The sequence below is a fragment of the Lissotriton vulgaris genome, chromosome 2_1 (assembly GCF_964263255.1).
Source record: "Lissotriton vulgaris chromosome 2_1, aLisVul1.2, whole genome shotgun sequence".
NCBI lineage: Eukaryota > Metazoa > Chordata > Amphibia > Caudata > Salamandridae > Lissotriton > Lissotriton vulgaris.
The window spans coordinates 1,825,431,853-1,825,446,012 of record NC_141687.1 but is presented as its reverse complement, the minus strand read 5'-3'; the positions used below and the strand labels follow the sequence as shown (position 1 = coordinate 1,825,446,012).

The 14,160-nt window shown below is 45.7% G+C and overlaps 1 protein-coding gene across 4 annotated transcripts in view; it reads right to left on the bottom strand.

Moving 5' to 3' along the window:
* Nucleotides 1–14,160, bottom strand: part of UACA (uveal autoantigen with coiled-coil domains and ankyrin repeats) — a 403,907-nt gene that overhangs the window by 126,749 nt on the left and 262,998 nt on the right. For all 4 annotated transcript variants that reach the window (XM_086957925.1, XM_086957928.1, XM_086957929.1 and 1 more), the window contains exon 4: nt 12,728–12,792. In XM_086957925.1, the coding sequence (XP_086814051.1) occupies nt 12,728–12,792 (65 nt within the window). The remainder of the gene's footprint in view (nt 1–12,727; nt 12,793–14,160) is intronic.

The following is a 14,160-nucleotide window of genomic DNA, read 5'->3' as shown; positions in this document are numbered from 1 at the left end:
TTAATCACCACAGTGGGCTCCATGCTGGTCCCTGTATGCTATATGCTTTAAAAATAGGCTTCCATGCATAAACACCTATTTCAATGCACACTTCCTGCTGCTAGGAGTCAGATGCAACCATTTCCAGTCCAAAATGTGAAAAATGGAATATGCTACTTACCAGTATGCATCTGTTCTTGGCATAGAGGGCTGCAGAGTGGTACATTATGAATAGATCGCCATCTGGTGTTGGGCTCGGATGATTGCACTTTGTTTTTCTCTTGGAGAGTCTTTTGTATCTTGGTGACTCCTCCCTTGGTTGGTAGTGCGCATGGGCATCGGCTCCATCCTTAGATTGTTTTGCCATAGTAGGGTTAGATGGAGTAGTGTAGTAGAATACAGATAAGAATGCCCATGTAAGTGTATCTAAATAAGATAATGTTGGAACAGACACAGGTTTCCGGGGAGGCTGGGAGGGCATGTACCACTCTGCAGCCCTCTATGCCAAGAACAGATGCATACTGGTAAGTAGCATATTCCGTTCGAGGCATATGGGCTGCAGATGGTACATTATGAATAGACTATACAGCAGTTCTCTCCCTAGCGGTGGTCGCCCGTGTCTGTTGCAACTGTCTGAAATAAAATTTTTAATACTGCTTGTCCCACTCTAGCTTGTTGTGTTGTGTGCACATCTACACAATAGTGTTTTGTGAAGGTGTGCGGTGTAACCCAGGTAGCTGCTTTGCATATGTCATCTAGTGGAATGTTTCCCAAAAATGCCATAGATGCTCCTAGTTTACGTGTAGAGTGAGCTCTAGGAGGAACAGTTACTGTTCTCTTTGCTTTTAAGTAGCATATTTGAATGCATTTTACAATACATCTGGCAATGCCCGCTTTAGATATGGGATTGCCTTTGTGTGTTGGAGAAAACGCAACAAATAGCTGTTTTGTCTTTCTGAAAGTTTGTGTTCTTTCTATGTAGTACAATATGGCCCTTCTAACATCTAGTGTATGCAGGGCTCTTTCTGCTACTGTTTGTGGTTTTGGAAAGAAAACCGGTAATTCCACTGACTGATTGATGTGGAATGCTGAAATTACCTTTGGTAAGAATTCTGGGTTTGTTCTAAGAACCACCTTATTTTGGTGTAACTGCATAAATGGTTCTTGAGTTGTAAAAGCCTGCAACTCACTTACTCTTCTAAGTGACGTGATAGCTATGAGGAAGGCCACCTTCCATGTGAGGAATTGTATTTCACACCTATGCATAGGTTCAAAGGGTGGCCCCATTAGTCTGGTAAGTACTATGTTGAGATTCCAGACTGGGGAAGGTGGTCTTCTTGGTGGAATGACTCTTTTGAGTCCCTCCATGAAAGCTTTAATTGCTGGTACTTTAAACAGGGAAATATGTTGCCTGTTTTGTAGGTACGCCGCTATAGCTGCGAGATGAACTCTTATAGAGGTGTATGCTAAGTTACATTGCTGCAAGTGTAGTAAATAGCAAATGATTTGTTTAGTGGATGCGTCCAGAGGGTTGATGTGCTTACTGTCACAGTGTATAGCAAACCTTTTCCATTTTGATGCATAGCATGCTCTGGTGGTAGGACGTCTTGCCTGTTTAATGATTTCCATACATTCTGGTGGTAAATCTAAATATCCAAACTCTATGACCTCAGGAGCCAGATCGCTAGGTTCAGTTGTTTGGGATCTGGGTGCATTATTTCTCCATGGTTCTGTGGAAGATGCATGGGTAATAATCTTAGCTTTTGATGTGGTACTTGTGAGAGTTGTAGCAGTGTGGTGAACCACGGCTGCCTTGCCCACGTGGGTGCCACTAGTATCATTGTCATTGAGTGTTGCTGCAGCTTCCGAACCAGTAACGGAATTAGTGGTAGAGGAGGGAACGCGTAAGCAAATTTGTTTGACCAATTTATCCATAGTGCATTGCCCTGGGACCGTTGGTGTGGGTACCTGGATGCGAAGTTTTTGCATTTTGCGTTCTGATTGGCAAACAGATCTATCTCTGGTTGCCCCCATTTTTGGAAGAATGGCTGCAGTATTTGGTCGTGCAGCTCCCATTCGTGTACTTGTTCTGACTGTCTGCTTAGGATGTCTGCTATCTGATTTTGAACTCCTGGTAGGTGTTCTGCTAACAGATAGATCTTTTGAGGAATGGCCCATCTCCAAATGTCCTGTGCTAGTTTGGATAGTTGGAGAGAGTGTGTCCCCCCCTGTTTTTGAATATAATACATTGCAGTCATGTTGTCTGTTCTGATCAGGACTGCCTTGCCTGTGATTTGCATTTGGAAAGCTTTTAGTGCTAGAAATACTGCTAATAGTTCTAGGTAGTTGATGTGCAGTTTCTCCACTTCCCCTGCACTGTGTATTTGTCCATATGCGCTCCCCATCCTGAGAGCGATGCGTCCGCTGTTATTATCACTTGTGGAATTGGCTCTAGGAACGACCGTCCCTTGGAAATGTTTTCCGTGTTCCACCACTTCAGAGAGCGATACGTCCGGTCGTTTACCAACACCAGATCTGTAATCTGACCTTGAGCCTGATTCCACTGTGTCGCTAGACACTCCTGTAGTGGACGCATTTGTAGTCTGGCATGTGGTATTAGCAGTATGCAGGAGGACATCATGCCTAATAGTTGCATAAACACTCGTGCTGGTAGTGAGTGTTGTGGTTGAAATCTTTGTATTAGCCCGACCATTGTTTGTATCCTGATTGGGTTGGGGTGTGCTATTGCCTTTTCTGTGTTTATCGTAGCCCCCAGGTATTGCTGAATCTGGTTTGGTTGCAAGTGTGATTTTTTGTAGTTCACCGTAAACCCTAGGTGGTGCAGCAATTGAATTGTCTTCTGTGTGTTGTGAAGACATTCTTCTTTTGACTTGGCCTTTATTAGCCAGTCGTCCAAGTATGGGAAGACATGTATTTGTTGTCTTCTTAGGTGTGCTGCCACCACAGCTAGGCATTTTGTGAAAACTCTCGGTGCTGTTGTAACACCGAACGGAAGGACTTTGAACTGATAGTGTTGTCCTTCTAATACAAACCTTAGGTATTTTCTGTGGGCTTTGTGAATTGGGATATGAAAGTAAGCGTCTTTTAGATCCAGTGTAGAAAGAAAGTCCCCTTTCTTCAGTAAAGGGAGTACTTGTTGGAGCGTGACCATGTGGAAATGCTCCGAATTTATGTAAGCATTGAGAGGTCTGAGGTCTAATATTGGTCTTAGGGACCCGTCCTTTTTGGGGATCAGGAAGTATAGAGAGTATACTCCTGTTCCTTGTTGATCTTTTGGGACCTTCTCTATTGCATGCTTTTGTAGAAGTGCTAGTACTTCTTCTCTTAACAATGTCAGATGATCTTGACTCATTGGACGCTGTTTGGGGGGGATGTTTGGTGGGGTAGCTGTGAGTTCCAGACAATAACCATGTTGGATAATTTGTCTCACCCACTTGTCTGATGTGATGTTCTCCCAGACAGGTAGGAACTGTGATAGACGTCCCCCGACCGGTGTTATGTGGTCTGGGGGGAGTTCTATGAAGTCACTGTTTTGGGGTTGAGGCGTTGCGGTTGTTATTATTTCCGCGGCCTCTACCTTTGTTGTTGTTACCTCTGTAACTGCCTCTTGAATTACCTCTGGGTGATGTTGGTGTGAAAGAGGTGGATTGCTGATTTGTTCCTGTATTCTTTGAGCCCCCTCTATAGGTGGATCTACGAAAGGAACCTCTTTGTGTTGGCTGTTGCAATGCTCCCATTGACTTAGCCGTTTCTGTATCTTTTTTCATTTTTTCTAAGGTCTCATCTGTGCTTGAACCAAACAGTGTCTTTTGATCAAATGGTTTGTTCAGTAGGGCCGTTTGTACTTCCTGTTTGAATCCTGAGATTCTAAGCCATGCATGTCTCCTTAACATGACACTGGTGTTGATAGATCTTGCTGCAGTGTCTGCTGCGTCTAGGGCGCACTTAATGGAAGTATTAGTTATTATTTTACCTTCCTGTATTAACTGATCTGCCTTTTTCTGATGTTCTTTGGGGAGATGTGTGATGAGTTTTTCTAATTCATCATAATGTGCCCTATCATAACGTGCGAGTAGTGCCTGTGTATTGGCTATACGCCAGCTATTTGCCGCCTGTGATGCTACTCTTTTGCCTGATGCATCTATTAATTTTGACTCTTTATCAGGTGGAGGAGCCTCTCCTGTAGATAATGAGTTTGCTCTTTTACGAGCGTTTGAGACCACCAGCGAGTCTAGAGGTACATGCCCTTTAATAAATATTGGATCCTTTGGAGCCGCCTTATATTTTTTTTATCAATTCTTGGGTTTAACACCCTAGCCCTCACTGGGTCTTTGAATATTTCTTCTGTGTGACTGAGAAGACCCTTCAACATAGGAAGAGTACCTGATGTTCTTTGTGCATTAGGTAGCGTCTCTAACAGGAAATCCTCTATTTGAGGTTCTGTATGTATATCTACTTTATGATATTTTGCTGCCCTATTAATGAGCTGCACAAACCCTGTGTTATCATCAGGTGGTGAAGGCTTTGAGGGATATAACTCTGGGTCGTTGTCCTCATCTGACCCTACGTCATAATTTTCCCATGGGTCATCCTCATCTGGGATGGTTTCGTCATCCCCTTGAGGTTCTCCCTCCCCTAGATCACTGTCTACATCAGACTGAGGTGTAGATGGTCTTGGTGTGGAAGGTGTAGGAATATTTGGCCTAGTGTGAGGAATAGGAGAAGAGGGTGTGACTTTAGGTCGAGGAGAAGCAGGAGGAGTTATATTTGTCCCCATTGTTCTCTTTTTTGAAGGAAGAGATTTATCTTCTGTCTGTTCATTCTTTCTCTTCTTCGTGACCACTTTGCCAGTTTGCGGATCGATAAACAAGATCTTTTGTTTGGGATCTGTATGTTGCTCCTGAATCGGTACCGAAGGTCCTGGTTCCGAAAGGTGCTTATGTTTTCGATCGTCAGTGTTTGGTGTTTTCGGCACCGAATGTCTACTCGATTCCGACTTCCTGGGTATCGAGTGAATCTTGGACGACGAATCATATTTATGTTTCGACATGGAATGTTTCGATACCGAGCTTTCCCTTGTATGTAGCCTCGGTGCCGAAGTCGATGTCGCCCTTTTCTCGGATCCGACATGGTGGGAGTCCGAGTGTTTTGGTTTCAGTTTCGGTTTCGTTGCCGGGCCCGAGGGCGGGGCGTCGGAAACTTTTTTCTGCGGTTTGACCGGGCCCGAAGGCGGGGTCGTTACCGCACGGGGTCGGTTTTTCGGTAAGGGGACGTCGTCACTCACGGTTTGTTGCTCGATGAGTTCTTCAACCTCCGACTGGTCCCCTTCCGACCCCGACTGATCCTCTTCTTCCTCAATTTGCTCGTCTCCGAACAGCTCCGGGATCGCCTCCGACTGCATTCTGGAAACCTCGTGTCTTCGAGCTCGACGATTTCTAATCGTTAGCTTGGAGGAGAATGCTGCGCAGGCTTCGCAGTCCCTGGATTCGTGTTCAGGCGATAGACAGAGGTTGCACACCTCGTGTAGGTCCTTGTGTGGGAACTTAGCACCACACGTTGGACATTTTTTGAATGGAGTCCTTTCCATGGACTCCGGGCTTGACTGCGTCGAGAAAGGCCTCCTGTTCGTCGACGTAGATCCAAGTTTTTTCTCTTCGATTTTGAATTTGCAACGCGTCGGAATGGAAATGAAACGCGTTCGATAACAATACCGTCGAATTGGAAAGGGAATACGCGCCGATAAATCACTTTTCTCTGAAGTTGATCTGGAGCGTCTCGATCCTCATCCGAACCCGATGGCGGAAAAAAACAATCTAAGGATGGAGCCGATGCCCATGCGCACTACCAACCAAGGGAGGAGTCACCAAGATACAAAAGACTCTCCAAGAGAAAAACAAAGTGCAATCATCCGAGCCCAACACCAGATGGCGATCTATTCATAATGTACCATCTGCAGCCCATATGCCTCGAACATGGTATTCAAGCTATGCTGAATAAGCTATCTGAAGCAGCACCCCTCTGCTATGCAATGTCCTATGTTAATTCTTGCAATCTCGTTTTAGTTTTAGTACAATGAGGCCTGCAAAGCCTGAGGAGAGACCTGTACCTAATATGATTAGTCTTGTCGTGACGTCATTCCTATCCTTTAGTAAAAATGACATCAGCTATACTACAATATTGTTTTGCAGTTGAGTTGTTACGTCTCAGGCCCTGATGTCATAGCAAGCAGACAGAGTGAAGAGTGGCGCCATGAGCAGAACACCAGAAACTGCTTTAAACAATAAAAAAACAGCCTCCCCTCCATAGGATGCGCAGGAGCAGCCCATACCTCCTTCTAGGCAGCAGCTCCCATTACTGACAGCCGCGGGGAGAGAAGGGCTCCGCCGCATGGGACCTGGTACCCGCTCTGTCCCGGTGCCCGCCTGCCAGTGGTAGCCCTGCTCAGAAGCCCGTCCCGGGGAGGGGGCGGCGGCGGCTCGGCTGCCGGACATTGGCTGTAGTTTCCTTGATGCTGTGGCAGCGCAAACCGCCTCCCAGGTGCCTAGTCTGGGCCATCTGTTTGTCGGGAACCCCTCGCCTCCTCCGCTCAGACCGCTCCTCCCGATGCCCCAGGAGCGTCCCTCACACTTTACTTAAGTTTGGCAACTCGTCTGGCGCGCGCAGGGCAGCGTTGCTTAACCCGTGACCGTCGTCCGGTTCCTGCCGCTGTCCTCCTCACCTCCAGCGCCCGGACACCTCCTCACTGTTGTGCAATCGGACCAGGGATGTGATGTCAGCGGGAGAGGCACTCACTCTGCTCTGCTAAAAAAACAAGCTGAAGCAGCGCACATCGTGCCTGCACGAAGAGAAACTCATGAAAAACAAGAGCTGGCCACGCGCAGCATTCAGAAGCATGGCAGCGTCAGATTCCAACGCGCGCCTTGGGATTCGGTCGCGCGCATGAACTGTCTACGTTACAAGCTCACGCACGTGACCCAATCCGAAGGCGCGCGTCAGAATCCGACGGTGCCATAGACAATGCTGAGCGCGTGGCCAGCTCTGGTCTCCCCTCGTTGTCGGCTGAGCCGACAGCTATAGCTCTCGCGGCGAGAGAGCGCTTTCGCCAGGGCGAGACCTAAAAAAGAAAAGGTATCCTGCCTGTGGGCTCCTATTCTATGTTATATTAAGCTCTTTGCACTTCACAATTAAAGTGCATCATAACACTCTGTTGTATATATTTTGCAACAGAAGTATGAGCAAGACTATTGGTCACCTTGCAGAGGTATATGCATACTCATGGATGATGAAATATCAGGAGAGATTGCTTGCCTCATTTATGTGTGCAACAGTTGAGAGAAATGTCAAATCTGATGGTTGCACTTGTGGATGTTGTAAGGCATTCTCAAAACAGAGAGGTTCCCCACTCAACCATTGATTATCCACATGTTTTTGATCATGGGAAGTAGAGCACTGCAGCATCATGTGCAACTGAAATAAGAAGGTACCAGAGAAAGAAGTAAGAATGGATTGGAAAAGATAATGCCGAACCTCTCCAAAACTATTTAAAAGTAAATACAAATTGACAAATCTTTCTTATTAGATAAACCCAGACTAATGTGGGTTCATTCGTAATCGCCAAACTTATGATAATATTCATAGAGTACTGCACCTGATTACAAAAGCAAACGGGCCCAAAGATCAGATCACCCTGGTAATCGACATGGAGAAAGCATTCCATCGAGTGGAATAGACTTCCCTACGACAGGGCCTGATCAGAGTGGGACCCATTATGCAATGATGCATTTGGGCAGCTTATCATTCCTTGCGAGCAAACCATACAGACATCTGTATTCACGCTTGTGTGGGGTCCTCGAATGGGCTGCCCTCTCTCCCCACCCACCCTTTGTTATGTTATGCAGATTTGTAGAGAGCCCTATGACCCCTGGGAGGGTATCCTGGCACTGAGCAGGTGCGAGCCTAGCTAAACCTACAGCCTAGTTTGACTACTCAAAAAGCCAGGTCTTCGGCTACATGCGGAATTCAAGAGGTGAGGAGGAGGATCTTATGTGTAGTGTAAGGTTGGCCATGCTTTAGGAGCTATGTAGGAGAAGGCTGGTTTTACATATGTGTGCAACCGAAGCCCAAATCTCTTTGGGAAGGGGGCTGTTGGAGTGTTGATAAGCCAGGCTTGCTTTTGACTAACCTGGACCTATGACTGGGCAGTTTCTGTCTTCTTTCCTGTTGATTTGTGACAGCTCCAATGTTGGCTTCTGGTCGAGCAGTAGTTTTAGTTGATATGGCTTACCTAGGTGGGCTGGAGGAGAGAGAATATTGTAAACTTTGAACACTGGGAGTGGTTTTACCCTACTCGGTAAACCTAGGAGTGTCCGAAGCCAGAAAAAAAAATGTGGAATCTACTGGCCTGAATTACAGGAGCCTTGTGAGACTGTTGTGCCACCACCAGTTTTTATACTTTGCAGCACATTGTCCACATACTTGCCAAACAAGGTTTTACCAATCAAAGGCATGTTGAGGATGTAAGCCTGTACTTCTGGATGGAAAGATGTAGACCTGCGTCAACCCTGTCTCCACATTACCTCCAGACCTGAAGACTGACAGAAACCAGCATTTTAGACATACACTGCTGCATCTCTAATGCAAGCTGATGCGTTCGCTCCAACCCTCACAATGGCTGTAGCTTTTTTTCCCTTCCACCCTCAGGGATTAAATCTAAGCAAAGTAAAATGCAATGCCACATTTGCCAGAGGTAACCGTAAGAGGGTCATGGAATGTATTGTTGGATTTCTCTGCCATGTAATTGATTCTGCAGCCTAAATTGTCAATACTTCTCCCATCTTTGTCCTGAGAAATAGAGGCCAGAGCAACAGGATTCTATGAACGACTGAGTAACTATTACAATAATTGAATATGGCCTAGTATGGCTAGTTAAATATGCCAGACCAGACTCTGGTGCATTACTTGTTCTGTAGACGGTTCTTCGATGAATGCTTTGCTTTTCATTGAGTATTCAGGGCAGGAATGGATTTAGTTGTCTTTCTGGGCTACTGCAAAAGAATCATACAGAAATACTGCTGCCTGCTGCACTGAGAACACTGGGAGGTCAAACTTCTTTGCTGTCCATTCTAGCAGTGCATGACGTCAGGTGAGCACATCTAGTGAAGAGTGCAGAAAGATCCTATCACCTTCTGTAGGCAGAGTGATGTTCCTTAATTCTTCCTCACCATTCTCTTCTTCAGAGATCTCACTATCTTTCTCATCTAGGACTGCTTCCTGATCACTATCAAGACAGCCTTTATCTCCATGTCCCTAGGCGCTGGGGGGATACGAGACGTAACACCAATGGCAGTATTTGTGGAAGGGAAAGAGGCTGTGGATGAGGTAGAGGTTGCGGTCTAATTGGAAATGTCAGAGAACATGGCAGAGGTGCTGATGTTCTTGATGGAGGACCTTGCGGAGAGTAGAGATACTGCAGTTGAGAAATTAGCCTTTTGAATGTCTATCATTTGTTACACTGCAACCATGAAAGCATGGCACCAGCATTACAGGAGATTCACTATATTGGGACATTGGTTCTTACGAGGCCCACTGACTTTTGGGTGACTTCCAAATGGGAACATTTGGGGCTCATAAACCTCAAAGTCCTGCTGAAAGTCTGTGTCTATTTACTCTTCTTGAGTCTCTCCTTCATGCTCCAGAATGCAGCAGAAACACAAGTACACAGTACTGTAAAAAGTTTTGGAGGTTTGTTTTTGGTGGCTGACGTCAGCATCTAGCTTAGCTGAACAGGCAATTGCATAGAAACCTTCAAAGTTGAATGTGAATAGGCTGGCTGTGATTCCAAAGCTGGCAAAAAAGTAATTCTACCATTAACAGCAGCTGACAGTACAAATGCAGTGGATGATTGGACTGTCAAAATGATAACCATCAATCAGTATGCCGCTGGAGCTGCCTTCAACAGGGTCATCGTTTACCAGGTTCTTGTAGTGGTCGATGGTATAGTCTAGGATGGTAATGACAGGGCACTGTCTGAAGACTTCACCAGCGAGACTGTAATTGACAGAGAGGTTGTCAGCAGGGTGTGCTTTTTTGCACTTTCAGTCGGGCCGGAGGAGAAAGATTTTTGAGCCGTTTTCAGAGCAAGTTGTTACTTTTCTTTTTTCAAAGCCTTCTCTGATGAAAGCTTGATCTTGTCCTTGGAAAGGGTAGCTGAAGGGCAGTTAGACTGGTCATCCTCAGGGTGGTCTTCCGCCAAACTTTTTGCCTACACCCCTCCTATTTTTGCAATTCTCATTTTTGTTGTCCTTAGGATTCTGCACTTTACCACAGCTAACCAGTACTAAAGTGTTTGTGCTCTCGCCCATAAACATGATAGAAAAGTCTTCTAACCAATTGACATATTTAATGTATTTGTAAGTCCCTAGTAAAATGGTATCCAATGTACCCAAGGCCTCTAGATTAAATACTACTAGTGGTCCTGCAGGGCTGATTGTGCCACCCATGGAAAACATGTCTCAGGCTTCCCACTTCGACCTGGTAAAATAAATCTATTGCCAGGCCCAAGCCAGCCTTCTTTTTTAATACATACAAGTCACCCCAAGGGTAGGCCCTAAAGCTGAACGCACATCTGGCTAAAGACCAAGTGGAAGTCAAAATGCAGCCGATGTAAGGTCAAAGATCGGTAAGAGCAGAGCTTTTTCTGTTGACTCCCTCACACATGAAGTGGAGTAGAAATCTGTGCTACGGTGGTCTCTAGTAGAGAGCACAGAATCTCCACCTCATTCAATGAAATTGAGATTGTTTCAAATGACACAGGACTTACCATCGCAGCCCTGCATCTCATTGGAACCAGGGCCGGCTCTAGGGCGGTGCGATCGGTGCCACCGCACTGGGCGCTGACTTGGGGTGGGGGCCCTACATTCATCCTTTTAAAAGCACTCGATGCCGCATACATTGTCCCAGAAATTTTTAGGCATCAATAAAAATTACAACTCCGTTGATTAATGTTCTTCCTGGAGAGATACCGGAGCTTTGTCTAGTGAAAGTTTTGACTCATTATAGGGCAGATGGTTAATTTGCCTGCTACAAAGAACGTGTCCCATTCACATCACAAAGTGCATCTAATATAAATAGGTCAATGGGTTACCGCTTTTGTCAGAGATCCTTTTGTTACTTGCCGTTTAAAAGTTAAAATCCCAGCGTAGAGCAGTGAGCTATTAACTGCCAAAGGGCTGCATGCAAACTGCAGGGAAAATATTAGGGATATTTTTTGCCCCGTCTTCGTTGCCCTAATATTGCAAAAGTGGTTCATTTGGGAAGAAACCCATTTTTATTATTAAACGAAAACCCCTAACAATAGTGTTACATTTTAAATTCTGAATTTGTGTTTTACTAGATCAAGGACTCAAGCTACACTGCCTATCAGTCTGGATGAAATGTAACTCCTACTCCTTGTATGCCTATGTCCTATGTAACATTTCCTATGTACTGATTTACACACCAATGATTGAATGTCTCTGTGCAATTGTGTGTGTGATGTAAAGTGTTCTGACATCTTAAACTGGTATGAGTGGTGCTATAATACTAAATGAATCTAAGAGACAGTGGTTATGGAGACTTGAGGGGCACTGTCAAATGGCGGTAGTGAAGGAATGCGTGGCGGAGGTGGTCATGGTGGAGGGCGCCAACAAACATTGTTGCGCAGGGCGCCACCGGTGCTAAAGCCGGCCCAGATTGGAAAAGCTGCTGCGCGATGCATCTCCATGCAAGGGCTTTGCACTGCACACTTTAGCTCAAATGTACTGCCACGGTGTGATGCATTCCCACGCAAGGATCTTGCATTGCCATCGCAGCTCTCCATAACAACTGCTGTGCAACGCATCTCAATGCCAGGACCTCGCATAGCCTCTGCTGCACGACACATCCTAGAGTCCGGACTCTACATCAATCCGCAACCAAGCTTTAAAATATTTTGTTCAGTGGACCACAGCATCTCCATTTCATACAATGAAATTTCGATTGTTTTAAATGAGGTGGATGGGCTACCAAATACAAGGTTGTTAGGCCTATTGATATTGTAACAATTTACTATTTAAGTTTACTGAGTTTTCCCAGCCTTTCAAGAGGAGTCGAGCATGGGAATTTATGATAAAGCAAATGATGGAAAACTTAGATTCTGACAAGGAGTCACTTTTTCAAACTCTCGTTCCTTCTCCCACAAAGCCTTACTGGTCATCCATGCACAAATTGCCTCACCTATTCCTCAATTATGGCAAAGAGCAAGTGGTCTTGTATTTTCAGAACTCTCTCATTGGCCAACATTCATGTATGTATGTACGTCATGGTATTTATATAGCCCAAACTTAGCTAGAAAGCAACGGAGCACTGTACCTTACATATGGGGAATGGGAGGAAAGCTACAAGAATGTTTACATCAAGTGGGGATTACACTAATATAATTAACAGATTACATTCCACTTTTTTGTTTAAGAACTGGGCGATTAAGTGATCTGCCCAGAATCACACAATGTTCAGTCAAGTGCTGAGATTCAAATTGACAGCTCTGGTAGGTAGGTCACATCTTGTCACGAAGACTAGATTCACTTTCTGCTTACAAACTGTGCCCCTGAATACACCACTCCATCTGCATGACTCACCATTGCTCCCTGGTCTACAGAGAATGCCTGCATAGTGCTCTAGGAGCATTACTGCAATAGGGTCAATGGCTTACCTGCAAAAGCTTCTGTAAGCATAGAGAGTGTCCATATTTGGCAGACAGATGCAGGGCATTTCTTCCTGCAGGGATACATAAGGCAGGCTTTAGTAGAAGATATAGTTAGACAAAAACAGTATGTATTGCACTATTAGCATAAAAGAACAAGTTACTTACCTTCGGTAACGCTTTTTCTGGTGGATACAGTATTTGCCTGTGAATTCCTCACCTTGTGAATATCCCCTTGCGTCAGCAACATTCGGAAATTCTTTTTGTAGCTTCGCGCTGACGTGGACGACGTCACAGAGGCACGGCATAGCTCGTGCGGCTCCGCTGACGTCACAGACTCCATGACAGGCCCACGTCGGCGTGATGACATCAGTTTCGCCCTTTTTTCCGTGCCTTCAAGGCACACGGACGGATCAACAATAGTAGATATACACACAATGTACATAGTACCAAATAATCAAAATAGCACACACAGTGTGAAGCCAATGCAGGAAAGCACATGAAATAAAACATTTCCTTTGACAATAAAAATATTAACATTACAGTAACTCAGGTACAGAAGAGTGGACAACGGGGAGGCAGGTGGTCAGTGAAGAATACACAGGCAGATACTGTATCCACCAGAAAAAGCGTTACCGAAGGTAAGTAACTTGTTCTTCTGATGGATACATCTGCCAGTGGATTCCTCACCTTGCGAATAGTCCCACAGCAGTCCCCACTCCCGGAGGAGGGTGTCCACTCTCCTATACCAGAAAATCTTGGAGGACAGAGCGCGCAAAGTGGCCGTCCTTCCTCACCTCGGAATCCAAGCAGTAATACTTCGCGAAATTGTGGAGGGAGGCCCAAGTCGCCGCTCTACAAATGTCCTCTACAGGTACACCCCTGGACAAAGCAGATGTAGAAGACTTTGCTCAAGTAGAGTGGCTCTCATACCCTCTGGAGGTTCCTTACCCGCCAGGGCGTACCACATCTTAATGCACAGGATAATCCATCTCGACAGCGTGCGCTTATGCACCTCCTTCCCCTTCTTGCAGCCAGCAAATCCAACAAAGAGCTGGTCATCCACACGATAGTCTCTAGTCCTATCTAGGTAGAAGCTCACCGCTCTCTTCGGGTCCAAGCGGTGAAGTCTCCCCTCCTCCTTGGAAGGGTGAGGGGGAGGCTAGAAGGTAGGGAGGGTAATGGACTGCCCTAAATGGAAGGGAGTTACCACCTTCGGCAGAAAAGCAGCCCTGGTCCTGAGAACCATTCGTTCAGCATGAATGGTCAAGAATGGGGGCTTAGAACTAAGAGCCTGAGGCGCATTTACCCTCCTTGCCGAGGTAATTGCAACCAGAAAGACCGTTTTAAAAGACAACAGCCTCAAGGGACACTTGTGTAATGGTTCAAAAGGCGAACCCATTAAAAAAGTGAGCACAAGATTCAAGTCCCATTGAGGTACA